This window comes from Pipistrellus hanaki (assembly GCF_964339955.1).
Source record: "Pipistrellus hanaki genome assembly, chromosome: 15".
NCBI lineage: Eukaryota > Metazoa > Chordata > Mammalia > Chiroptera > Vespertilionidae > Pipistrellus > Pipistrellus hanaki.
In genome coordinates this window covers 28,143,820-28,168,774 of record NC_140517.1, presented here as the reverse complement: position 1 = coordinate 28,168,774, position 24,955 = coordinate 28,143,820, and the positions used below count along the sequence as shown (strand labels likewise).

The following is a 24,955-nucleotide window of genomic DNA, read 5'->3' as shown; positions in this document are numbered from 1 at the left end:
CGAGGGGGTGTGGGTGCGGGTGCAGGGGCAGGGGCGGGGGCAGGGGCGGGGGCAGGTGGGCTGGGACCCGTAGGGAGCCGCACTGCTGAGTCTGCATGCGCCCAGCACCCTCAGGGGTCCAGGAGGGGCCAAAACCCAGTCCCTGGCAAACAGGAGCAGGACGGACTCGCCACCCTCCCACCCGCCTGGTCAGACCGAGGCCCCGGGAGTTACATCTGTCCTGACAGGGAGTTACAAGCTCCGGGCTGCCTGGCTGGAGTTGTAAATGCAGCCTATTAAGTAATAAAAGAGTTGGTTCCAAAGTTTATTTCCTCGGGTTCCCGTCTTTACAGAGATTTCTTCTTACGAGATGTCGCTGATGGGGGGGAAGCCAGCAGAGGGGGAAAGTTGATCTAGACACTAATGAACGAAACAAAAACGTTTCTGGAGAGACACTGGCTTGCCTGGCTCTCCCCTTTTGGTGTGGTGTTAGAATATTATCCAAACTTCATTTCTTAAGGGGAAAAAAAAAGTGTTTAATTATTACCTTTGTTGACCTCTGTACCTTCTGGCTTCCTCCACTCCTGGCCACAAGACATGGCCATTCCCGGACTCGGCGGCGCAGACACAGGCACTCCTCACGGCTCCGTGGAGTGAGAAGGTAAGGCCGATGGCGGCGGGCGGCTGGCCGCTGTCTTCGCCTCGGGCTGGGCGGGACCTGGTTTACAGAACGGGGACGGGCAGGGCCGTCCACGAGGGGAGCCTCGAGCCCGTTCTCAGCATGTTTTCCTTGTCTGGCATCCTTCGGCGGAAGGCACCTACCTGGTGGATCTGTTATGTGCGAGGAAGAAATTCTGAGAACAATGTTCCTTCCCGGAATGCGGTTCTACTCAGTGGACCCATATTTACTAGTAAATACAAAGTCCCTTTTACTTTGGGAAAAATGGAGTTGGACCATGCAGCTAGAATGGCTTCCACGCGTTCGTTGCTGAGGCTCAGCCCGGAGGTGCAGGCGCCTGGCAGGGGGGGTTAGGAGACAGCCCGGAGCCGGTGCCAAGGGAGGCCTGCACAGCACACAGAAAAACTTACTGGGGGGCTGAGATCATTCCCTGAGGGGTGGGCACCTGTGCTTTCCTGAGACAGCAGCTCTGATCTGCTTTCGGAGTCAGTTCCCACACCCAGGGCGCTGGCCGAGCAGGGCCGCCGAGCTCCCCTGGCGCCCGTCTGCTGGGCATTTGCTGAATCAGGCCCACGCCCTCCTCGCAGCCTCTTAGAGCTGGCAGGAGGCAACGATGGAGGAGACGAGCCTGAGGAAAAGGAGAGAGGATCAGAAGTCCATCCAGAGTAATGAACCCAAGACCACAAGTCTCCAAAAGGAGGTAAGGCGGAGCCGGTGCCCACGGCCCTCACGCTGGGGGGCGTGGCCCCGGCGCAGGCGGGGAAAGGCCCTGACCTCTGATTGGAAAAGCGCATCTCTGAAGGAACACAACTTTGCACGTAACCTCCTCCCCTCTCGCCAGTGAGCTCAGCATATCCTTGTTGATAGGTGTGCACTGAGCGTGCCTGGAGGAGCTGGTGTATGCTCAGCCCCATGGCCTCTCCGGACGGTCAGAGGCCCTTTGATGTTTGAGTTTCCTCTGTAACGTCTTCACCAAATGCCTGTCCCCCTGGATCCAGTGCTAAGAAACTCCCCCTCCTTAGTCAGCCTGGCTGGGTGGTGAGCCTGGCATGGCTGTGCCAGAGGTGAGCGCTCTGATTGGAATATAATAAGGGCTGGACGTGGAGGTATCTGCAGCCTTGGGGGCCCAGGGCTGGTGTGAGATGGGGCTGGCATTGGGGGGTGAGGGTGGGGAGAGAAGGGGGGGAGAGGCAAAAAGGAGCCAGATGCCCCATCCTGAGCAGGGAGCAGCTGGTCCCAGTGGAGGGAGCTATGGGGGGTGCAGGGGAGGAACAGGCTGCAGGCTCCTGGGGGGTAATGGGAGCCCAGAGCGGCTTCCAGAGCAGGAGAGCAGGGCAAGTGGGCTGAGCTCTGGCAGAGGCGCCCACTCCTGGCAGCACAGGGGGCAGAGGGAGGAGGGACCTGGAGTTCAGAGGGGGTGGCTTGGACTGACTGAGGGTTGGCCTGGAATCTGGGGGCCCCAGGAGTCTGCTGACAGGCAGTAACAGCCTTCCTTCATAAAAAGAACACAGCCGAAACCAGTTTGGCTCAGTGGATAGAGCATCAGTCTGCGGTCTGAAGGGTCCTGGGTTTGATTCCAGTCAAGGGCATGTACGTTGGTTGTGGGCACCAACGTACATGCCCACAGGGGGGTGTGCAGGAGGCAGCTAATAGATGTTTCTCTCTCATCGATGTTTCTAACTCTCTCTCCCTCTCTCTTCCTCTCTGTAAAAAAAAAAAAAAAAAAATCAATAAAATATAAATAAATAAATAAATAAATACATACATACATACAAACAAAAATAAAAAGAGCACAGCTGAGCTAGCCCGGGCGAGTGGGGGTGATCGCAGACCTCAGCAGGAGGTTCTGGAGGACTCCCGGGCATGAGTGAGCCCTGCCCTTAGAGGAGGGAAGCTGAGACTGAGACGGCCCTGAGGCCAGAACAGAGGCTGACTGCTCCCTGGGCCCCCTGCGTGTGTTTGCGTGCGTGTGTGTGTGTGTGTGTGTGTCCTGCTGGGAAGCTCTGTTCTCTGGGCTCCAGACACCAGGCTGGCGGCTTCTGGGGGCAGACGTTCAAAGCAGGGGTCTACATCAGACACTTTCTTCCTTAAAATAGTGTTTTTCTTACTTGGTTCATGTATGATTCACACACAGCGAAGTGCCTAGATCTCCAGTGCTCAGTTTGCTGGTTCTGACAAACGGATCTCCCCCGTTACGTTAACCAGTTCCCAGCGGCCCGCCTGAGCTCTTGCCCCTCGGATTCCGTCTGCCGGTTCTGGAGCCTCACGGGATGAGCTCAGCGGGGTGTGTCTGAGCTGGGCCTTGGTAGGAAGCACATACCTTATAAAATGGCCTCAGAAAGGTCACAGCCCCAGAGTTTCTGTCCCTGGAGGCCTCCATTGCTCTCCTCCCACCCCGCCCTGAGACGGCCTGGCCGGCCCCACGCTCCGGTTTCCCTGCCAGCTCTGAGGGAGAAGCTCCGTTCTGCTCTGCCCCGCGAACAGGCATGTCCCTTCAGCCTTCCTTTTTAATTTTTTAAAAATATGTTTTTATTGATTTCAGAGAGAAAGGGAGAGGGAGAGAGAGAAATATCAGTGATGTGAGAGAATTGTTGATCAGCTGCCTCCTGCACATCCCCTACTGGGGGTTGAGCCCACAACCTGGGCATGTGCCCTTGACCCAAATCAAACCTGGGACCCTTCAGTTCGCAGGCCAACGCTCTACCCACTGAGCCAAACCAGCTAGGACTAGAGCCTTCCTTTTAAAAAATAAATTTGTTAATTATAGTTGATGTTCAATATTATTTCATACCAGTTTCTGGTGTACAGCACAGTGGTTAGATATTTGTGTAATTTACAAAGTGGTTCCCACAATAAATCTGGTACCCACGTGGCACTGCACATAGTTATCACATTATTGACTATATTCCTATGCTGTACTTTACACCCCGATTTGTACTTCTCAGTGCCCACAGCCTTTCCCTTGGGGACTGTTTGCTAAACCAGCCGTTAGCGTCAGAGCCCTCTGGCCGGGGCAGCAGGCGCAGCGCTGGTGTAGGGACTTGCACCAGGTCTGCCTTTCTGTGCCTCCGTTTTCTCTTCTGTAAAACGGATATGATGTGGTATTCCGGACTCACGAGGCTGCTGTGGGGATTAATGGACTTCGTATGAGCAAAGCCCCCGGTCACTCCTGCAGCAGCCGGGGTGGCAGCGCCTGGGAGGGGGCTGCGCCTGGGGCTGTGCTGGCTGCACCCAGGGGAGCGGGGAGGGGCGGCAGCTGGCCATCGGAGCAGGACCCGGCGCAGGACTAACTCTCTCCCTCCCCCACACCCAAGGTGGGGCTGTTCAGCGGCATCTGCATCATCGTGGGCACCATCATCGGCTCTGGGATCTTCATTTCCCCCAAGTCTGTGCTCAGCAACACGGAGGCCGTGGGGCCCTGTCTCATCATATGGGCGGCGTGCGGCATTCTCGCAACCCTGGGTAACGAAGATGCCGCCCCGGCGGGGTCTCCTGGTGAATGGGGGCTGGGCTATCTGAGCGCGATTCGCTCCCTGGCCCTGCGGCCTCGGGGTCCCTTCCCGAGCGGCGCGCAGTAGGTGTGAGTCAGGCTGCGCCCAAGTGTCCAGTGGCCAGAACTCAGCTCAGTCGGATGAGGGGACCATGCTGGGCCCAGCGCGCATGGCCCCCAGCGGGAGGAGGGCTCTCCACTGGGTCGCCTCACCGGGGCCTGGGGCCCCCCTCTGTTCCAGGTGCTCTGTGCTTTGCAGAGCTTGGCACGATGATCGCCAAGTCGGGGGGCGAGTACCCGTACCTGATGGAGGCCTTCGGCCCCATCCCCGCCTACCTCTTCTCCTGGACCAGCCTGTTCATCATCAAGCCCTCCTCCTTCGCCATCATCTGCCTCAGCTTTGCCGAGTACGCCTCTGCGCCCTTCTACGCGGGCTGTAAGCCCCCGGAAGCGGTGGTGAAGTGCCTGGCCGCCGCTGCCATCTGTGAGTGCCCGCGCCCGAGCGAACCGTGGGCGGGGGTCAGAGAAGACCCGGCACAGACGAGGCGGGGACACTGGTCTCAGGTCCCACACGTGCAGAAGCGGGCCTGCGGGAGGTGCGAGGCGGGCAGAGCCGGTCCCGCTTTGCCATCCCTGCTCCTCCCTGTGGGAGCTGCAGCGAGGGCGCCGCTGGCTGTCCGCGGGGCCGGGTGCAGGGGCCGGGTTGCTTCTCCATCGCCCTCCGATCCCAAAGGCCTTTGTGAGGAGAGGTGGGGGGCTGGAAAGAAGCCTCCTCCCAGGGCCTTTCGGACGAGGAGATGCTGAACCCTGACACAGCATGTTGCCCCCTCCCCAGTGATCATCACCACGGTGAATGCGCTGAGCGTGCGGCTGGGCAGCTACGTCCAGAACGTGTTCACAGCGGCCAAGCTGGTGATCGTGGCCGTCATCATCGTCAGCGGGCTGGTCCTCCTGGCTCAAGGTGACCTTCAGCGGGAGGGGCGGGGCGGGCGCCGCAGCCCGGGCCTCCTTCTCTCCGGAGTCTCCTGCTGAGCAGATCTCTCCGGGACACACACACACAGGCACACACACACACACACACACACACGCACACACACACACACACACACGCAACAGGAGCTTGTTTTCCAGCTTCTCGGAGTTTGTTTAATAACCTCAGGTCACGAATCTTTCACACGGAGAGGATGCACAGTCCCCTCTGGTCGGCTGATACCGACTTTATTTACCTGCTTCATTACAGGAAATACAAAGAACTTTGAGAATTCTTTTGAGGGCTCACAGCTGTCCGTGGGAGCCATCAGCCTGGCGTTTTATAACGGGCTCTGGGCGTACGATGGATGGTAAGCACGCAAAGGCAGCGCCTCCGGGTGTGGGTTCTCCTGGCTAGCGACTGACACTGCCCGGAAAGCAATGGCTTCTGGGGTTTGGTGGGACCCTGAAATTCACCGTCACATCTACTCCATTTTGTTAAGCACCCCCCTCACCCTTCTGTTCTCCCCAGACCCGGGGACACGTGCCCCTATCCCGGTCCCTCGTGGCCCCAGGCCCTGGCGTGGCCTGTGAGCCGGCAGTGGTGGGGCCCGGGGCCAGCGGCTCCGCAGAAACAGAGGCTCAGCCCACCGCAGACAGGCAGGGCCGCCAGGAGGGTGTCCAGCAGCTCCTATTTCCCCTTGAAACCGAGGTTTAGTTGGTGAGATTCTGCTTATGTCCTTCAAGGAAGAAGCGTGGCCATCCATGACATGATCTTTCCCTAATGTACAGCATCTGCAGGTTTCATTCTCTTTTCCAAAAATTTTCCATTTTTTCAAAGCGCCTTGGGGAGACTGCCAATAATTCTTGAAAAGTCGCTTGATTCCCATGGAGGACAAAGACTCCCAACCGATGGACGTGCAGATCTCTGCACCAGGCAGCCCAGGCTTCCTCTGAAGGAAGTTACCCCAAACCCCGCAGGGCGCCTTCCCTGGGGCAGAGAGTCTCACACGAGGCCAACACTCACTATTTGGTGTTTCACAACCTCAGCAATTGTGATACTCACGGGGGTCCGGTGTACGAATTCGTGCACCTTGAAAGGAAGTGTGGGTCACGAGGCTGAGGTGGGCACAGGGGCGGGTCTCAGCCCATCCTCCGTGCCCCTGCCCGGCCCCTCCTGCTGCAGCCTCCTGGTCTCCCGTCTGCCAGCAGCCCCGCTCCCGCCACCACCGGCTCCACTTGCACCCTCTGACGGCAGAGCAATTGGGGCCAGCGCCAGCAGCGGTGCGAGCAGTGGCCCGGTTGCTGGCAGCAGGTGCGAGTGCCAGGCAGGAGTGTGGTGCACAGGAGCAAAGGATTTTCAGTAACCACCAGAGGCTCACCCTGATGATAGTAACCGGCACCCTGCCATGGTCTGGTGGCCCCACTCACCTGTTCCATCATCCTGCTGTGGCTGACGCCCACCAGGTTCTGTGCATGCCCCCTGTCAGCGCATGTCATAGCAACCAGTTGTTCGCTTGTTCCGCTGTTCGGTCTATTTGCATATTAGGGTTTTATATATATAGATGTTTCTTTTCTCTTTCTAGGAATCAACTCAATTACATCACAGAGGAACTTAAAAACCCTTTCAGGTGAGAAGACTGAGTCAGGACCGGAGACGGTGGGCAGGCAAGCATGTTTCTCTCACCCAAGTCAAAGAGGAACCACTTCCTCCCGTCACCCCAGACCCCTGCCTGGCACCGACTGGGTTCCTGTACCCTCGTTTCCACTCGTAGCATTTGGTTTGGTTTGGGGCGGTGGGATGATGGCTGATAGGAAGGGGGAACTCCAACGTTAGCTCTGGCTTGTTTTGCTTGTGAACAATTCCATTGACTGCCTGGGAGTCAGAGGGAGGGTCTTTCTCATTGGAAGATGTCAACGGGCCGCTGGGCTGTGCTTTCACGCGTGCCCTGCTGGGTGGGCCTCCGGGGGCCGCCGTGTCCCAGCCACCACGGGGGCAGACCGAGGGCTGGCCAGGGCAGGCAGGAGGAAAGACTGGACAAGATCGACAGGCTGTTGAGTCTCTCGAGGGCCGCTCTGGCCTGACACGGGTCCCCGGGTTCCCGCCCCTCACAGAAACCTGCCCCTGGCTATCATCATCGGGATCCCGCTGGTGACCGGGTGCTACATCCTCATGAACGTGTCCTACTTCACGGTGATGACAGCGACCGAGCTCCTGCAGTCGCAGGCGGTGGCCGTGGTGAGTGCAGGCCTCGGTGGGAGGAGAAAAGCTCACGCCGAAGCCCTCACGGGGGGAGTGGTTGGCCAGGAGAAGGGAGAGTGAACAGCTGAGGGCAGCTCCAAACACCCACCTGAGGCTGAGGGCCGCCAGCTGGCTGGCAGGTCCCTTTCCCCGTACAGCAGTGGCTGGGGACAGGCCGGGATTGTGACAGACAAGTAGGAGGGAGAGGAAAATGCCAGGGAGTCCCTGTGGGAGGGAGTTATAATGATGCAATGAGGACTGTAGACCGGGCAAGGACAACGTGGGGTGTGAGGGACAGCGGAAAGGGTGGGTGGGTCCATGCGCTGGAAGCCTCTTGGAGCTGGGCTAGGAGAGGAAACCAACTAGAAACAGAGAATGAGATGACGAGGGTGGGAGCAGGGGGAAGCAGTCTTGGTTATGATGAGTTCACCCAGCGGAGTTCGAGGGAGAACAAGTCACTCTGAATGAGGGGGCGGAGGTTTTGAGAGGCCACAGTGTCCAAACGAGACAGAGATGCCTGAGAATGATGATGGAGAGGTGGAGAGGAGATTTCTGTCACCATCCATAGGTGCTGAGATGCTCTGAGAGGAGAAGAGGCTCGGTTGATTCCCTCCCGGGTGGTTCCCAGCTTTTCCTCTCCAGGAGGGGTCAGGGGCTGCACCCCTGAGGGTGGGGACCAGGCCTCTGGGGCAGCACAGCAGCTTTCTTGGGACCCATGGTTCTCAGCGGCCATGCAAGACCCTCAGGACTCGATATCGCTTCTCTCACTAGACGTTTGGGGACCGTGTTCTCTATCCAGCCTCTTGGATCGTTCCACTCTTTGTGGCATTTTCAACCATCGGTGCTGCTAACGGGACCTGCTTTACCGCGGGCAGGTAGGTGACCCTATACTCATCCCAGGGACAAGGGCACCAGAGCTGACTGCACAGGAGGACACCAGCCTCAGGGCTAATTCCTTAGGGCTCTGCAGGCTAAACCCTCATGGCTGGAAACCTGACGTCCAGGGAAGGGAGTGAAAAGCATGGGCAAGCCTGCACGCTGGCCCTGGACGTGGCTGGCCCCACCGAAGGGAGGCCCTGGTTCCTCTTTGGGGTAACAATGCTACCGACTGCAGCACCAGGCCGTCTGGTGACACAGGGAGAGAGAGGCGTTGGTTCACATGCAGTCTTTCCACTTTGTCCTTTTATTCACCTAATGATATTTCTTGATCATTGTCTCCTGCTAATATACACACAGTCTAGAACAGGGATTGGCAAACTTTTCCTTAAAGGGCCAGACAGCCAATATTTTAGGCTTCAACTCCATCTCTGTAGCACAAAAGCCAACAGTGGTTATTATTTGCACCAACAGCCTGGCCAACCTCCTTGACCCTCCTGGTCTAGAGACAGTTATCAGTGATGATGTCTTCTACTATGATTAGCATCGTTTAGCGTGATTCCACTTATGGCCTAGGTGGGGGTATTCTCATAAGCACTGCTGCAGGGCTTCTTTTTTTTCTAATTTAACAAAAAAGTTCAATTACAATTGGTATTTGATATTATAGTAGTTTCAGATATACATAGTGGTTAGACATTTATATAACTTATAAAGTGGTCCCCAATAAGTCTAGGACCCTTGCCGAAACCGGTTTGGCTCAGTGGATAGAGCGTCGGTCTGCGGACTGAAGGGTCCCAGGTTCGATTCCGGTCAGGGGCATGTACGTTGGTTGCGGGCACATTCCCGGTGGGGATGTGCAGGAGGCAGCTGGTCGATGTTTCTCTCTCATCGATGTTTCTAGCTCTCTATCTCTCTGTAAAAAATCAATAAAAATAAAAAAATAAGTCTAGGACCCACCTAGAACCACACATAGTTATTATAAAATTATTGACTATAGTTCCTGTGCTGTACTTTACATCCCTGTGACTGTTTTGTAACTACCAATGTGTACTCCTTAATCCCTTTACCTTTTTCATCCAGCTCCCAAACCCCTCCCATCTGGCAACCATCACTTTGTTCTCTTTATCAGTCTATTTTTGTTTTACTTAGTTTGTTCTTCCTTTATTTTTTAAATAAATCTTTATTGTTCAGATTATTATAATTGTTCCTCTTCCCTCCTACCCCCCACCATACCGCCCTTCCACCCGGTTCCCACCCCACCCTCTGCCCTTATCCCACCCCACTGTCCTCATCCATAGGTGTACAATTTTTGTCCAGTCTCTTCCCGCACCTCCCACACCTCTTTCCCCCCGAGAATTGTCAGTCCACTCCCTATACCTCTGAGTCTCAGTGTGCTTTTCTCTTCCTGACAGTCCAGTTTCTCCCCGTATCAGTCTGGGTCCCCAGAGTTTCGCTCAGTACCGGAGTTCAGAGCAGTCAGGAGCTTTTGTCTCCCTCCCGATTGAGAAAGCTAGCCATGTACTCAGTTGCCAGCCCTCTCTGTGCACACACACGCGTGCCTCGGTACCTCTGCCTTCTACAGCTCCTCTGAATCTCAGTGTGCTTTTCTCTTTCCTTCTAGTTGTAGAATTTCCACTCAGCCAACCTTCCTGTGGTTCTGGATGATGTGTGTTTTGGCTTTTAGTTGTAGTTTTGAAATTGTTGTGTGAGGCGGCAGTTTAGGTGTTTACCTATGCCGCCATCTTGGTTTCTCTACTTAGTTTGTTCTTTAGACTCCACATATAAATGAAGTCATATGGTACTTGTCTTTCTCCATCAGACTTGTTCCACTCAGCATAATACCTTTTAGGATGGTAAGATTTCATTCTTTTTTTATGGCCAAGTCATATTCACTTCATGTATGTAACACTCTTTATGCATTCATCTATCAATGAGCACTTAGGTTGCTTCTATATCTTGGCTTTTGTAAATAATGCTGAAATGAATGTAGGGATGTGTATATCTTTTTGAATTACTGTTTAGACTTCTTCAAATAAATACCCAGAAGAGGGTCATATTGTAGTTCTACTTTTAATTTTATGAAGAACCTCCATTCTGTTTTCCATACTGGCTACACCAATTGGTATTCCCAATTGGTGCCTTTTTCTCCATAACTTTGCTAACACTTGTTTATTTTTCTGATGACAGCTAGTCTGACATGTGTGAGGTGATATCTCATTGTGGTTTGCATTTCTCTGATGACTAGTGATGTTGAGCATCTTTTCATATGTCTACTGGCCACCTATATATTGCAGGAGACATTCTTAAACATGCTTTTGCCCGTTGTTCAGCATTCTGAGTGGATATATCTCTGAATTTGAAATTGCCAAAAGTTAAACACTTAGATACTTAAATAAATGAAATACATTACCACAAAATCATTTTCTTTTTTTTTTTTCTTTTTTTTTTTTTTTTTTTTTTTAAATATATTTTATTGGTTTTGTACAGAGAGGAAGGGAGAGAGATAGAGAGTTAGAAACATTGATGAGAGATAGACATCGATCAGCTGCCTCTTGCACACCCCCTACTGGGGATGTGCCCGCAACCAAGGTACATGCCCTCGACCGGAATCGAACCCGGGACCTTTCAGTCCCCAAGCCGACGCTCTACCATTGAGCCAAACCGGTCTTGGCCACAAAATCATTTTCTAAAGTTGTATCAGAGTACAGGCAATCTGATCCTACAACTAAACATCTTCAAAGATGTTTTGGCTATTCTAGATTCTTTGCATTTCTACGTGAATTTTAGAATCAGCTTATTAAATTCTTTATTTAAAAAAGCCTTCAGGGATTTTGATCAGGACTATTTTGAATCTTTTAATCTATAGATCAATTGGAGAGGATGGCCATCTTAAAAGTATTGATTCTTCCAATCTATGGGAATGGACTGTGTCTCTTGTTTATTTGGGTCATCCTTCATTTCTTTCAAAAATGTTTTTTGCCTGGCCAGTGTGGGTCAGTGGTGGAGTGTAGACCTATAAACCAGGAAGTCAAGGTTTGATTTCCAGTCAGGACACATGCTTGAGGTGCAGGCTTGATCCCAATGGGAGCATAGAGGAGGCAGCCAATCAATAATTCTCTCTCATCACTGATGTTTCATCTCTCCCTCTCCCCTTCTCTCTGAAATAAATAAAAATCTATTTTAAGAATGCTTTTTAGTAGTTTTCAGTATACAGTTTTTGCACATATTTTTAAGACTTTACTCAAAATATTTCATATTTTTGATGTCATTGTATGTTTTAATATGCTTTTATTTATTTTAGACAGAGATAAAAGGAGAGGGAGGGAGAGAGAGAAACATCCATCAGATACCTCCCACACTCATTCTAACAAGGGATTGAACCTGTAAACAGGCATGTGCCGTGACCAGGAATCCAATTGGCAACCCTTTGGTGCAAGGGACCACAAACAACCAATTGAGACACACTAACCAGAGCCCATTGTATTGTTTATACTGTAAAAAAACACACAAACAAACAGTTTCTGTTAGTTTGTTGCTAGTACATAGAAACACAATTTTAATAGCTCTATTGAGGTATAAATAGCATAAAATTCACTTTGGAATTGCACAATTCAAGGATTTTAGTAAGTTTATAATGCTGAGCAAACATCATCACAAGGCAATTCTAGAAAATTTCTATCATCTCAAAAATTTCCCTCATGCCTAACCTCCAGCTCTAGGCAACCAGTGATCTGCTTCTGTGTCTATAACTTTGGTTTTCCAGACATTTCATCTAAATGAATACATTTAGGCATATGATCCATTTTGAGTGAATTTTGGACAGTTCTGTACCTGTGCAGAGTAGGGGTTGGACCGGGACTTATGTATACTGGATTATGTTGGATGTAATTTTTTTTGGGTCAAATCTAAGATCTTTGATTGCTGGTTTATGAGTTTTCTATTTGTTTTTTTTTTTGTTTGTTTGTTTTTTGTTTTGTTTTGTTTTGTTTTGTTTTGTGTGTGTGTGTGTGTGTCCTGAACTTTATTTATTTATTTATTTATTTATTTATTTTAAAAATCAATCTTTATTGTTCATATTGTTACAAAGGTTCCTCATTTCTTCCCCCCTCCACCAGGTTCCCACCTCACCCTCTGCCCCCTCCCCATCCCCCATTGTCCTCATCCATAGGTGCAGTTTATGTTCAGTCTCTTCCTCCCTCCCTTTCCCCGATAGTAAATCCCTTTTCAGATAGTAAATCAGTTACTTAGCATTTTCTCATATCAATAATACCTCCACATGCCCAATGATACATTTCACACAAAAGACATTTCCAAATAGGTCAACCAGCCTCATCCAGGCCCCACCCAAGGCTCTCACAGATCAACACCCCAGCCCTATACTAACTCAACACATCCAGATCTAAGCCTTCAACACTTGATTCAGCAGACTCTCAAGTTCCCACAAAAGTTTCCAGCCATGTCTGAGAGGCAGCCGTGGGGCAGGGGCAGGTGAGGAGCGAGCTGTTCCAGGCCTGGCTGCTCCGGGCCTGGCCTCTGTTGCTCTGGTTCGTTCCACAACCAGCTGCTCCGGGTCTGGTCACTGCCGCTCCTGACCTAGTTGCTCTGGACTTGGCTGCTGCTGCTCCGGGCCTGGCCGCACCCGACCCGGCTGCTCTGGGCCTGGCCGCTCCCAGCCTGGCAGCTGCTGCTCCGGGCCTGGCCACTCCCAGCCTGGCAGCCGCTGCTCCGGGCCTGGCCGCTCCCAGCCTGGCAGCTGCTGCTCCGGGCCTGGCCGCACCAGACCCGGCTGCTCCGAGCCTGGCTGCTCTCAGCCTGGCAACCGCTGCTCTGGGCCTGGCTGCACCAGACCCGGCTGCTCCGGGCCTGGCCGCTCCCAGCCTGGCAGCTGCTGCTCCGGGCCTGGCCGCACCCGACCCGGCTGCTCTGGGCCCGGCTGCCCCAGGCCCGGCCGCTCCGAGTCTGGCCGCTCCCAGCCTGGATGCTCCGGGCTTGGCTACTGCTGTTCTGGGCCTGGCTGCTCCAAACCCGGGTGCTCTGGGCCCGGCTTCTCTGGGCCCGGCCACTCTGGGTCTGGGTGTTCCTGGACTGGCCACCCTGGGCTTGGCTGCCTCCGCCTCAGGCCTGGCTGCCACTGCCCCAGGTCTGGCTGCTCCAGTGCTGGCTGTTGTTGCTCTGGTTCTGGCTGCTGCTGCTCTGGGGCCTGGCCGTTGCTGCTCCGGGCCCAGCTGCCACTGCCTTGTGCCTGGGCACTCTAGGCCTGGCCGCCGCTGTTCCAACATTCTGTCCTTTTTTTTTTTTTAATGCATATATGTTGCAATGTTGGCTGGTGAGTTGAGTTCTGACTTAGTCTTTGATTTTTCAAGATCTTCTTTGTATTCTTTCTTAAGTAATTTTACTATCTTTTGCTCTCACTTGATTTCTTCACATTGAGAACTTCTTTGGTTTCTTCCTCCTTGTCCTGGAAGCTCAGCAGGTTGGCCTGTGGCACCCCTTTGTTCTCCGTGGGCTCCCGCGCTGCTCCAGCCTGTTGCAGGGGTTGGCGCCACCCAGGAAGCAGCCCATGGCCTTGGCTCCATTGCCCGCGCTCAGAGGTCGAAGGCTCAGGAGCACGCCCCCCCCCCTGAGGGGCCCGTTTCCCGGCTCCCTGCCGGCGCCCGGCTGGCCGGTGTCCGGCAGGGGCTCCTGCTCCCTGTCGCATTCCTCCAGTCTGGAGCTTTTTTCTCTCCTTCCCGCTAGGGGAGTCTAGGATCAGAGTCAACAGACTGTTCTCTGCACGCAGTACGCGCGACTCTGGGGGCTCCGCTTTTTGCCACTCCCCTGGGATTCCGCCTCACAGCCCCGTCTCCCCCTGCTCGAGCCTGGGTCCCCAGGGTCTGGTCCAGGACTGGGGTTCAGAGCAGTCGAAACTGGGGCCCAACACAGCCGGGGCTCCTGTTTCCTTCCCTCCAGGGCAATCCCGCATCAGAGTCAACATTCCTTCCCTTGCAAGCAATGTGCACGACTCCGGGGGCTCGGCCTTTCGCCGCTCTCCCAGGACTCCACCTCACAGCCCCGTCTCCCTCTGCTTGAGCCTGGGTCCCCAGGGATTGGCCCAGAACTGGGGTTCAGAGCAGTCTGGACTGAGGCTCAGCACCGCCGGAGGCCCTGTTACTTCCGGCTAGGGTAATCCAGCATCAGAGTCAACATTCCGTCCTCTGCGCACAATGTGCGTGCGATTCCGGGGCCCTGCTTTTCGCTGCTCGCCTGGGATTCCGCCTCACAGCCCCGTCTCCCCCTGCCAGAGCCTGGGTCCCCAGGGTCTGGCCCATAACTTGGGGCTCAGCGCTGCCGGTTCGGGGGTTCAGCCCAGGCTGGGGGTTTTATTTCCTTCCTGCTAGGGAACGCCGGGCAGCACCCAGCCCTCTTCTCCTCTCCGGCTGCGACCTCTCCGCGCGCGTGCGTGCGGGCGCGCAGCATGTCTCTGTACCTTAGGCTTTTTTTCAGCTCCTCTGATTTTCCTTATGGTTTTCTCTTTCCTTCTTGTTGTAGAATTTTCAGTCAGTCGACTACCTGTAGCTCTGGGCGATGTCCACTCTACATTTTAGTTGTATTCCATTGAAATTGTTGTGTGCTGCTGCGGTTAGATGTCTATCCGAGCAGCCATCTTGGATCCTCTCTTTTCTCTGAGTTTTCTATTTCACATAGACAAACCTTCCTCTCCTTTCAAGAACACCCACCAAATTTTCTTCTAGCATTTTACTGTATCTCTTTGATCAATCTGGAATACTAGTACATTTGGATGTGAGGCATAAACCTCACTTTCCATCTCACCCCCAAATCTTTATCTGTTGTCCCAGTATTTCTTATTGAATAGTCCACTCTTTCCTTACTGGCTTGAAATGCCACCATGATCATCTCCAATATACTTGATTCATTTAGTTTCACTGATAGGTCTTTTCCTGTGCTATTATTATCCATACATTCCACAGCCTGTTTCTTCTCTCAACTTCCTGTCCACACTTTTCATTTCTCTGTGCTTTATACTTAGATCTAGCTTCACCTTAATTTTTCACTTGTATCTATGTTGATTAAAATTTTTAAAAACATTTTTATGGATTTTTAGAGGGAGTGGAAGGGATAGGGAGAGACTGAGTGAAACAAGGATCAGCTGCCTCCTACTGTCGTGGGGTCGAACCCTGGGTTCAAAATAAGACCACCGGAGGCTGAAGATTTAAAAAGCAGGCAAGGGTTTATTGAAAAACTGGCCAGGTCGGCCGCAGGAGCACCACAGGCAGGTGGGCCCCACAGGACCGCACTGTTCCAGGTGTAGGCAATCCTTTTTAAAGCTTCAAACCACAGGAATTTCCCTTTGTTCTAAATTCTAAAGGCTGGGAACATTGGAATGTGGCCCTATCTTGCCCATAATACAAAAGCAGAACTCAAAGGTTAATCTCTAAAGGTTATCTATAGTTTCTACCCCTGAAGCTACTGAGTCAGTGGGAGTCAATCTCCTGTAACTACCCTATTGTTTAAGCAAGTAATCGAAGGTCGAAGTCAGATAGCAAGGTTAAAATTCAAACAGCAGTTTTTACCCAAGTATGATTGCTACCATATTTCACTACTGGGGATGGAGCGCAGAGCTTGGGCATGTGCCCTGGCAGGAATGGAACTGGCAGCCTTTCAGTGCACCAGACACCCCCAGGGTCACCTGGGTCTGGACTACACATATCTTTCTTCCTTTCCCTTTTTTTTTTTTTTTTTTTTCTTCCTTGTTGTTGTTGTTAATCCTCACCGAGGATATTTTTCTATTGATCTTTAGGGAGAGTAGAAGGGAGAGAGGGAAAGACAGAGAGTAACATCGATGTGAGAGAGACACATAGATTGGTTGCCTTCTGCATGAGCCCCAACCAGGACCTGGGCCAGGGAGGAGCCTGAAATCAAGTTACCTGCCCTTGACCAGAATCAAACTCAGGACCCTTTGATCTGCAGGCTGATGCTCTATCCACTGAGAAAAACTGGCTAAGGCACTTCACATTTATTTCCTGCACAAGTTTTAGGACTCAGCTCAGAAATCTCCTCTTTGAAAGGGCCTCCCCAGATAGGGAGATTTGAGGGAGATAAGAGATCAACCGAAGGACTTGTATGCATGCATATAAACAAAACCAATGGACGAAAACCCCCCGGGGGGGGGCGGGGCAATGGAAAGATATGTACACATATAATACCTTAATAAAAAAATTTTAAAAAATAAATAAAAGGGTTTCCCAAGCCACCGCACCGTTTCCCCATGTAGGTGACTCCACTGCATCAGGATGCAATTCTCTCCCTCACTCAGCGAAACGCACCCACCTCCGGAGGCCAGCCCTGCCTGAAAACACCAGGGTCACAGCTCAGTCCTTCTCTGTGGCCTGGGGGGGGAGGGGGGGGGGAGCTGAGACATACTTGCTCAGGGATAGTACAGCAGCCTGCACGCCAACCGACTGACTTCTGCATTTTCCAGACTGGTTTACGTCGCGGGCCGGGAAGGCCACATGCTGAAAGTGCTCTCTTACATTAGCGTCAAGCGCCTGACCCCAGCCCCTGCCATCATCTTTATTGTGAGTATGGATTCCACCATGAAAACATCCCCCTTAAGGGCAGAGGGTCCCTCAGTTTGGTTGCTAAGTGCAGTGGTTTTCAAATGACACAGGTTCTCTTAATCCTCAACCTCAAATACATTAAAAAAAAAGTTCAAGGCCCTGGCCAGGTAGCTCAGTTGGTTAAAGCATTGCCTCAATATGCCAAGATTGTGGGTTCGATATCCAGTCAGGGTACATACTAGAGTCAATCAATGAATGCATAAGTAAGTAGAGCAACAAATCAATGTTCCCCTCCCTCTCTCTCTTCTTTCCTCTCTCTAAAATCAATCAATAAATAATAAAATAAAAGCCCAAGACAATTCAGACAGTTATTCAACCTCTGGCTCCTTGTTCTGAATTTATCCGTGAGAGATATCCAAACTTGTATCCTCTATATCTCTTACATGTACATTTGTTTGCCCTAGACCCCTGGTAACAAACCACCATTATGGGGAAAGAGTAAGGCATTTACAAGTTAGCTACTGGCAACAGCTTCTCATTAAGGTCCAATAATTTAGAAGTCATGGGATCCTGTGCGTGAATGGCCCTTTGACATCTTCTCAGTGGGGCAGAATTCCTGGTTGGGTACCCAAGACCATCCACTCAGCCTCGGGGCCAGACTCCTCCACCCATCCCAGAAGAGAACCACTGTTCTCTACATCTACTCCTTTTGACAACAAGGAAACAGACCCAGAATCACAAGATCCTTGGGTTCACACGGTGCAGACAGTGCAGGTCATGACCAGACCCGACAGCCCGAGTTTCCTAGCCCAGGGCCCTTTCCCATGGCGAAAGCAATCTGGAAGGAAAATTCATAATTAAGAAGCTGGTGCAATATACGCACTCTTACATGTTGTGTTCCTCCCTAAAACCACAGCTTCAGAGTCACACATTTTCCAAATCCTTTCCGTCAGGCCGAGAAGAGAACACCCATCAGAGCCAGCCTGATTTAACGCCCGGGATGATGGGATGCAGTTGCCTTCCATGCTGGTGTTTATCCACAGGGAAAGCTGCTCCATCATCCCTCTGGGGAGGGATAAAGATGGTGTCTTATATGCTAATGACCTAAGAATGTGTCCTTCTTCCCACTAGGGTTTCGTAGCCCTCATTTATATCATCCCTGGTGATATCAACTCCTTAGTCAACTACTTCAGCTTTGCTGCCTGGATGTTCTATGGCATGACGGTTCTGGGGCTGATCGTGATGAGGTTCACGAGGAAAGAACTGGAAAGACCTATCAGGGTAGGTTTAATGCCCCAAGTGTCACGGATACCTTCAATTTCTTGAAATGAGTTAGAGAGAGCGGTAACTATTTTAAATTCCAAGGGCAACATTTCCAACCTGACCCTACTCTTCTCTGAAATAATACATAATAATTCAGGGAAGGGAATGAACATGTTAAAAACAAAATCTCTGACCTAGCTGGTTTGGCTCAGTGGATAGACTGTCGGCCTGCGGACTGAAGGGTTCCAGGTTTGGTTATGGTCAAGGGCACATGCCTGGGTTGCAGGCTTGGTTGCCAGTAGCGGGGGGAGGGTGCAGGAGGCAGCCAATCAATGATTTCCTTTCATCATTGATGTTTCTATATCTTTCTCTTCCTTTCTCTCTGAAATCAATTTTAAAAAATCCTTACCAGTTAAAGATGATTACTGAAAATGTTAGTTAAAAATGATAGGAAGTCTGCCATTTTCTTTATGTTCCAAGGAAACAAAAAGTAGAATAAAGTTGGGAAAATTAAATATTGAAATTAGAGGGGGAGAGACATGGATTTCATTAATTCTTCTTTCTGTATCATTGTCTTGGTTTTGAATAAAAAATTTCCAGAAGGAATGTGCATGGCCAAATCATGACACGTGCTGTTTTGCCCACAGGTTCCCATTTTCATCCCCATCTTGGTGACTCTCATATCCGTGTTCCTGGTTTTGGCTCCAATCATCAGCAAACCCGAAATGGAGTACCTCTATTGCATGTTATTTATTCTCAGCGGCACGATATTTTACTTCCTTTTTGTCCACTACAAGTTTGGATGGGCTCAGAAAATCTCAAGTAAGTATCAACAGAGGGGCAGGCAGTTGAATTAGGGGAGCACGCCGGCCCTGGGTCTCCCAGGACCATCACAGGACCTCAGGCAGCGGGCAAATTTCACCTTAACCTCAGTGTGACAGCTCTGGGGTCCACCTGTGGCCTCCTCCTTTGTTTCCATCAATTACTGTAATAAGCAGATGCGAAGGCACCATTTTTTAAAATTGTGAAATACAGATAAGCCTTACCATCTTAACCATTTTAAGCACACAGTTCAGTGGTGTTGCCTCTCCCCACTGTTGGGCACCTAACTGCAGAGAACCACAGGCAGCATCTGGGAGGCTCAGAGGCATCCCAGAGACACCCAGGTAGTGACAGAGCTGAGACAAGGGCCCAAGCCTTCAATGCCAAGGCAACAGCTCTCATTTTCCACTCAGCAATCCTGGGTCTTCATCCTATACAATAAAAGCCTAATATACAAATCGACCAAAAGAAAGAACCACCAGTTGCTCTGATGCACACTGACCACTAGGGAGCAGACGCTCAATGCAGGAGCTGCCCCCAGCCTGCAGGCCCCAGGCCAGCCAAAGTGGGTGAGAGCAGGGGCCTGATTGCCCTGCAGAGAAACAACCAGCAGCAGTGGGGGGCAGGGCCAGCGAGTGGGCAGCACCAAGCTGGCCAAGGTGGGTGCCATCAGGGATCCACCCACTGTTCACCCTGCCAGTCACCCCATAAATTGGTTCTGATTGCCAGCCAGGCCTAGGGACCCTACCCATGCACGCATTTCATGTACTGGGCCTCTAGTCTATTATAAGGCACTTGTTTAAAAGTTTAACTATATAACCACTTTCACTTTGAAAAAAGAAAGTAGCGCCAAAGTACATCATGGAGACTCGGCAGTACATCAGCGTGTAAGATGCTCACCAGGTGTCATCCCTTTGGCACATCCCACTGCTGGGAACTCCAGCTATAAAAGCCTCCAGGCCCTGAGCATGATGGGTATTTCCTGGTCTCCTTCTCCCTGTACCAGAGTTCCTAAAGGCAGGGATCTGGCTGAAGCTATTCAACATTTATTGAGTGAATGTGATTAAAAATCTCCCTCTCCCTTTCTCCTTCAGCTTATCTGAACAGGGAAGTACAATCCTCTCTTCAGACATGCCTACGTGGTTACTTATATAAATGAACTTAGATAGGCATGCAAGGTAAAGGCAGGAAAGAGCAACCCCCCCCCCCCCCCCACTGGGTGAGGTTTATTCACTCCGAGCTCTTGGATGAGGATGCCTAGAGCTTGGGCAAGTTCCAGGTCCTCTCTCAGCCTCCATGTCCTCCTCTGTGGAACCAGGTACCACCACTTACCTGACCGTCGTGTCGTAAGGAAGAGAGGATCTCTTTCATGTTGATTAACAAAGTGAAACAAAAAGCAAAATCTAGCTTTATATTTCCACCAAGGACTTTTCTCCTTTCCTGAAATAGCTCACCCCATCCCAACCTCTTTAACCATAAACTGAGAGAGGAATTGCAGACACAGTACCATAGGAAGGAAAGATAATTTATTACTATTTAAAAAGCAGCTATTTCGCCCCATGCCTTGGAAAATAAACTTGCATTTGATCATGCTGACAGAGAATCTAGCCAGGTACAAAATATGTCGTCCCCCCACATACTGTACTATTTATTGACTCTATTGGGGTGACATTAATAAAATTAAATAGTGTCAGCTGTACAATTCTATAATACATCATCTGTATATTGTACCGTGTCACCACGCCAAGTCAATCACTTCTCCTTCCATCACCACTCATGCCCGATACCCTCTTCCACCTCCCCCCAAACATGTCCTCTCAGCTTTAGAATATTTAGCCAAGCTGCTCCCTACAAAAACCAGTTAAGACGTTGGAATTAAACAGGTGAAAAGAGTGAACAATTTGTGTTTTAAACAAGATAAAGTCTTCAGTGATTTCAGATTCATATTCAACCATTGGTCAGTGGTAAACATATGTATATACTTGAGTCATTCATATTTTTCCTACAAATTGTTTGGTGGCAATAAAATATTTAGCAGGTCTCTAATGCTTTCGGGGAAATAATTTGTGTCCAAAGAACCACTGAGCTGCCAGGATGGCTCTGCCTGCCTCCCAGCACCGCGGGGTGGGCCCCAGAGCGAGGTCTCACAAGACTCACCCGGAGTCACAGCAGGACTGCTCACCGATAAGCCTGCTCGTTTCATTAGCTTCCTAACTGCACTTTCCAACTCTCCTCCAGAGCCCATCACCATGCACCTTCAGATGCTGATGGAAGTTGTCCCAGCGGAGGAAGCTCCAGAGTAACAGACTCAGTCGCCTGCAGCAGGTCCAGCAGTGATGTATTTATTTTGTAAGCAATATCTGCAAGTACTTCTTTCTGATGTTTTCTTAAGAAAAAAAAATGTATTGCGATGTCTATAATAGTGGTATTTTTAGATATTCTTAATTCTCAAGGGGGGTGCTAGCTAAACTAACAGGCGAAGATGTCACTTCCAGAGGCTGATGACCAGGGGAGGGCTGGATTAAAAATCACCACCACTGGGCAGCGACTCTTTACCAAGGGGCAGATCACACCTCCTTAAATAAGGGTGTCTTTAAACTTAGTGATCAAAAGAAATACAAGAAACTGGTGAAACTTAGTGCCGCCCCCATATTTAACCTGGGACGTGCATGGCAGGCCTGTCCCAGGCGGGATGTGGCGGCCCCACTGCAGAGCTGACCGTGGGAACTGAGGGCGCTGCAACCAGCGGTCAGCTTCCTGGCTCCCCAACAGTCTCCACTGGTGTTTTGGTCAAACAAGAAAGCACGGTGAATAAAATTCTATTTTGCATTTGGCACTCAGGGAAATGTTGTCTAAAAGAATTTAAGAATAAACACTTCTGTGAAAACACTAATTTTATTGATATACTTCAAAAGAGATCACACAACTAAATATGGGAACGATTTTAGAAACATAAAGACAACGTATTTTACCTTATATTTCAGAAATCTTTCCCAAACATGAAATCAGTACAAAAAAAAAACAATTAGTAGTTGTTTACATTTCACAAGTCGGTGTCCTATGTCCTGCAAAACGTTATTTAGATCTTCAAACAGTAAATATAAATGTCTGAAAAAAGAAATGAAGGTTAGTTTAAGCCTCCTCCCCTGTAATTTATTTTTTTAATCCTCACCTGAGGACATGTTTTGTTTCGTCTTCTCATTTATTTTAGAGGAAGGGAGAGAGAGAAACATGAATATGAGAGAGAACCATCAATTAGTTGTCTCCCCTAAGTGCCCTGATTGGGGATCAAATCTGCTAAGTATGTGCCCTGACCAGGAACTGAACCCACAACCTTTTGGTATATAGGTCGACACTCCAACCAACAGAGCCACCCAGCCAGGGCCTCCCCGTACTTTCATTTAGCTGTTTGTGAACCACAGTGAGTGAGCATTCCGTCGTCTTTGAGAGCAGGCCCCCAGCATCTGCACATGGGGAACAGATTTGTGCAGCTCCATTACTCGCTATTATTTGCTATGTTTTACAAGAGCCTACATACACTGAGCATCACTGCAGCTGGCCGACAAGCCAGGGAAAGCCAGGGAAAGCCAGTGCAGCTCAGGAGGCTGGCCGCCACCCCAAGGCCTCCTGCAGCCGGAGCAAAGGCTGTGCCCAGACACCAACCCTCATGAGGACTTAGAACTCCGCAGCCCAAACCTTTGCCAGCAAAGACACAGAGCTTCCTGTTTCCTGTGCTCTGGCCGCCGTCCAGGCTGCGCACCGTGTCCTCCTGCCAGGGCGGTGGTCTGACCTCCTGCTCGGAGCCGCCTCCCACAACAGAAGCCCTGAGCAGCAGCGCTCTGGGCACCTCCCGAGGAGGGGCAGCGTGGTAAGCAGAAGGTCTTGTTTTACAGATGAGGAAACTGAGCCAGAGTGGGATCCAAACCTGCCCACGGGTCAGCCTGGCGAAAAGATTTACCTCTTTCTCCCGGTGCTCCCACCTGGGAGATGCAGCACCCGAGCATCTGTGCGTTCTGGTGTATGAGAGACTAAAGACCTCGGACCAGGCGCACAGTGGCATTCCAGCAGCCGCTCTTCTACCTCTGGGGGCGGCTGCCAGACTCACACAGAATGGAGACGTGCACAGCATTGAAGATGTGCACAGCGGCTCTCTCTACCTTTTCCAAGTCACAGGCAAAGTCAGGCTCTGGGCACCAGGGTTAAGGGGTAGTGGCAGGACACCTTCCTCCTAAGTGTCTTGTGAACCTGGCGCACAGCCCCAGAATGGGGCCAGGAGTGTTTTCAGGGGTCATCACATCCAGGTGGCCTGAGGGTTACCTGCAGGCAGCCCACAGGTCCTTTTCCGTCTCCACTGAAGGGGAACCTTTGTCCCATTGGCCCGGGACTCCGCAGGTTCAGAGGGTCCTGCTGGAGCAGTAGCTTACCTCCAGAAAGTGTTGGGTCTGGCTGGTATTGCTGAGGCCACCCCATTTTTATCCCTGAAATATCTTTATATGAAGTAAACTTGCCCGGAGCAGCAAGCAATACCTTAAGGACAACAGAGGTGCTACTGCAAGTTTGAATCCCAACTAACTCATGGCTGAAAGGCTCTGTTAAGCACTGCCTTTGTGAATTATGAGACAGAAACTTCAATTTATATACACAACATGTTTTTAGGAATGCACCAAACATAGGTTTAAATGGAAAAAAAAAAGTAGACTAGCTCCAGATAGTACAGTTCATTATCCAAAAGCTAAGTGCTCTTTGTCATTCAACTGGGATGTGTCAGGATGGGCTTAGAATGACGCAACGACGCAATGAGCAGGACAGCGGGGAAGAGGGGCTGTTAGACCAGCATTCCCGTCTCCGCTCCCACCTCCTTCATAGTCTCATCTTCAGTCCTTTTTTAACATTTTTATTTTTTTTTATTAATTCGAGAAAGAAACATCGATCTGCTGTCCCACTTATTTATGCATTCATTGGTTGATTCTTGTATGTGCCCTGACTGGGGATCGAACCCACAACCTTGGCATATCAGGATGACGCTCTAATCCAGTGATCTGCAAACTGAGGCTCGAGAGCCTCATGCAGCTCTTTGGCCTCTTGAGTGTGGCTCTTCCACAAAAAACAGGGCCTGGGCAAGTCTATTTTGAAGAAGTGGCGTTAGAAGTTTAAGTTTAAAAAATTAGGCTCTCAAAAGAAATTTCAATTGTTGTACTGTTGATATTTGGCTCTGTTGACTAATGAGTTTGCCGACCACTGCTCTAACCAACTAAGCTACCAGGCCCAGACCTGCAGCCCATTTTTAAATAGATTCAGCATTTCTCACCATTACCAATCCCAGGGCCGCCAGATGACCCCTACTAATAAAAAGGTGTGAACGTGACTGCTGTTCTCTAACGTCCAGTCACTCAGTGGTCCCATGTCCGCCTCAGGTCCGGGCCCACGGGCTCAGTCACTCTCGGTCTCCTCATCCTCCGAAGTCAGGTCACTGCTCTCAACCACTTCCGCCACTTTGCAGGACAGGTTTTTAGATGTTACAACTAAAAGAGACAGATATTATTTTAAAACGTGTTAACTAAGGGCTAATTAGCAAATCCTTTCCCCTCCTGTTATTCTGGTCAATGTAGAAAAAGTCTCTTGAGCTCTACCTCTATCAATTTTGCAACTTATTTTATAATTTCATTATTTTGGGCAGGAAATTAACAGGTAAAATTCACCTGCTTATAAATTAAATTTTCTCCTAGGAAAACTACCTGTAAAATGTGTTACAAGAAGGTATGTTGTCCTAACCGATTTGGCTCAGTGGATAGAGCATCGGCCTGCGATGGAAGGATCACAGGTTCCATTCCGGTCAAGGGCAAATGCCTGGGTTGTGGGCTCAGTCCAACCTGCAGGAGGCAGCCAATCAATGATTCTCTTTCATCATTGATGTTTCTATCTCTCTCTTCCTCTCTGAAATCAATAAAAATATATTTAATAAAAAAGGTATGTTATAACTAATAATTGATAGCTCCTCAAGTTGGAACATGTAGCATCAAGATCAACAACAGGAAGAAAGCTAATCCCTCCAAAGGCCACACATTCCTAAGATCAGC

General features: G+C 50.6%; 2 protein-coding genes across 3 annotated transcripts in view; one reads left to right on the top strand and one right to left on the bottom strand.

Annotated features, from left to right (window-relative positions):
• Positions 1 to 568: 568 nt before the first annotated feature.
• Positions 569 to 24,839, top strand: SLC7A9 (solute carrier family 7 member 9). Of its 2 annotated transcripts, none has more exons than XM_084905720.1 (14): positions 569 to 640; positions 1,246 to 1,358; positions 3,973 to 4,120; positions 4,390 to 4,632; positions 4,984 to 5,109; positions 5,389 to 5,488; positions 6,704 to 6,748; positions 7,233 to 7,356; positions 8,131 to 8,234; positions 16,715 to 16,811; positions 17,925 to 18,074; positions 18,704 to 18,878; positions 21,117 to 21,227; positions 24,605 to 24,839. In XM_084905720.1, exons 2-13 carry the CDS (start codon positions 1,272 to 1,274, stop codon positions 21,179 to 21,181), a joined length of 1,464 nt encoding a protein of 487 aa, XP_084761846.1. In that variant the 5' UTR covers positions 569 to 640; positions 1,246 to 1,271; the 3' UTR covers positions 21,182 to 21,227; positions 24,605 to 24,839. The 2 variants fall into 2 exon arrangements, with proteins under 2 accessions (XP_084761846.1, XP_084761847.1); XM_084905721.1 differs by lacking the exon at positions 24,605 to 24,839 and adding an exon at positions 22,406 to 23,555 and having other exon boundaries at positions 579 to 640.
• TDRD12 (tudor domain containing 12) overlaps positions 23,634 to 24,955 on the bottom strand; it is a 114,241-nt gene continuing 112,919 nt past the window's right edge. Inside the window, exon 33 of the mRNA XM_084905689.1 lies at positions 23,634 to 24,400. Coding sequence (XP_084761815.1) covers positions 24,309 to 24,400 — 92 coding nt within the window. The 3' untranslated portion in view covers positions 23,634 to 24,308. The remainder of the gene's footprint in view (positions 24,401 to 24,955) is intronic.

What these genes read in the sequence shown, in the direction of transcription:
- SLC7A9 (XM_084905720.1), top strand. Translation starts at nt 1,272, where the DNA reads ATGGAGGAGACGAGCCTGAGGAAAAGGAGAGAGGATCAGAAGTCCATC. An exon ending in CGGCATTCTCGCAACCCTGG is followed by an intron (nt 4,121 to 4,389) that starts GTAACGAAGATG and finishes CCTCTGTTCCAG; the next exon opens with GTGCTCTGTGCTTTGCAGAG. An exon ending in CCTGGCCGCCGCTGCCATCT is followed by an intron (nt 4,633 to 4,983) that starts GTGAGTGCCCGC and finishes CCCCCTCCCCAG; the next exon opens with TGATCATCACCACGGTGAAT.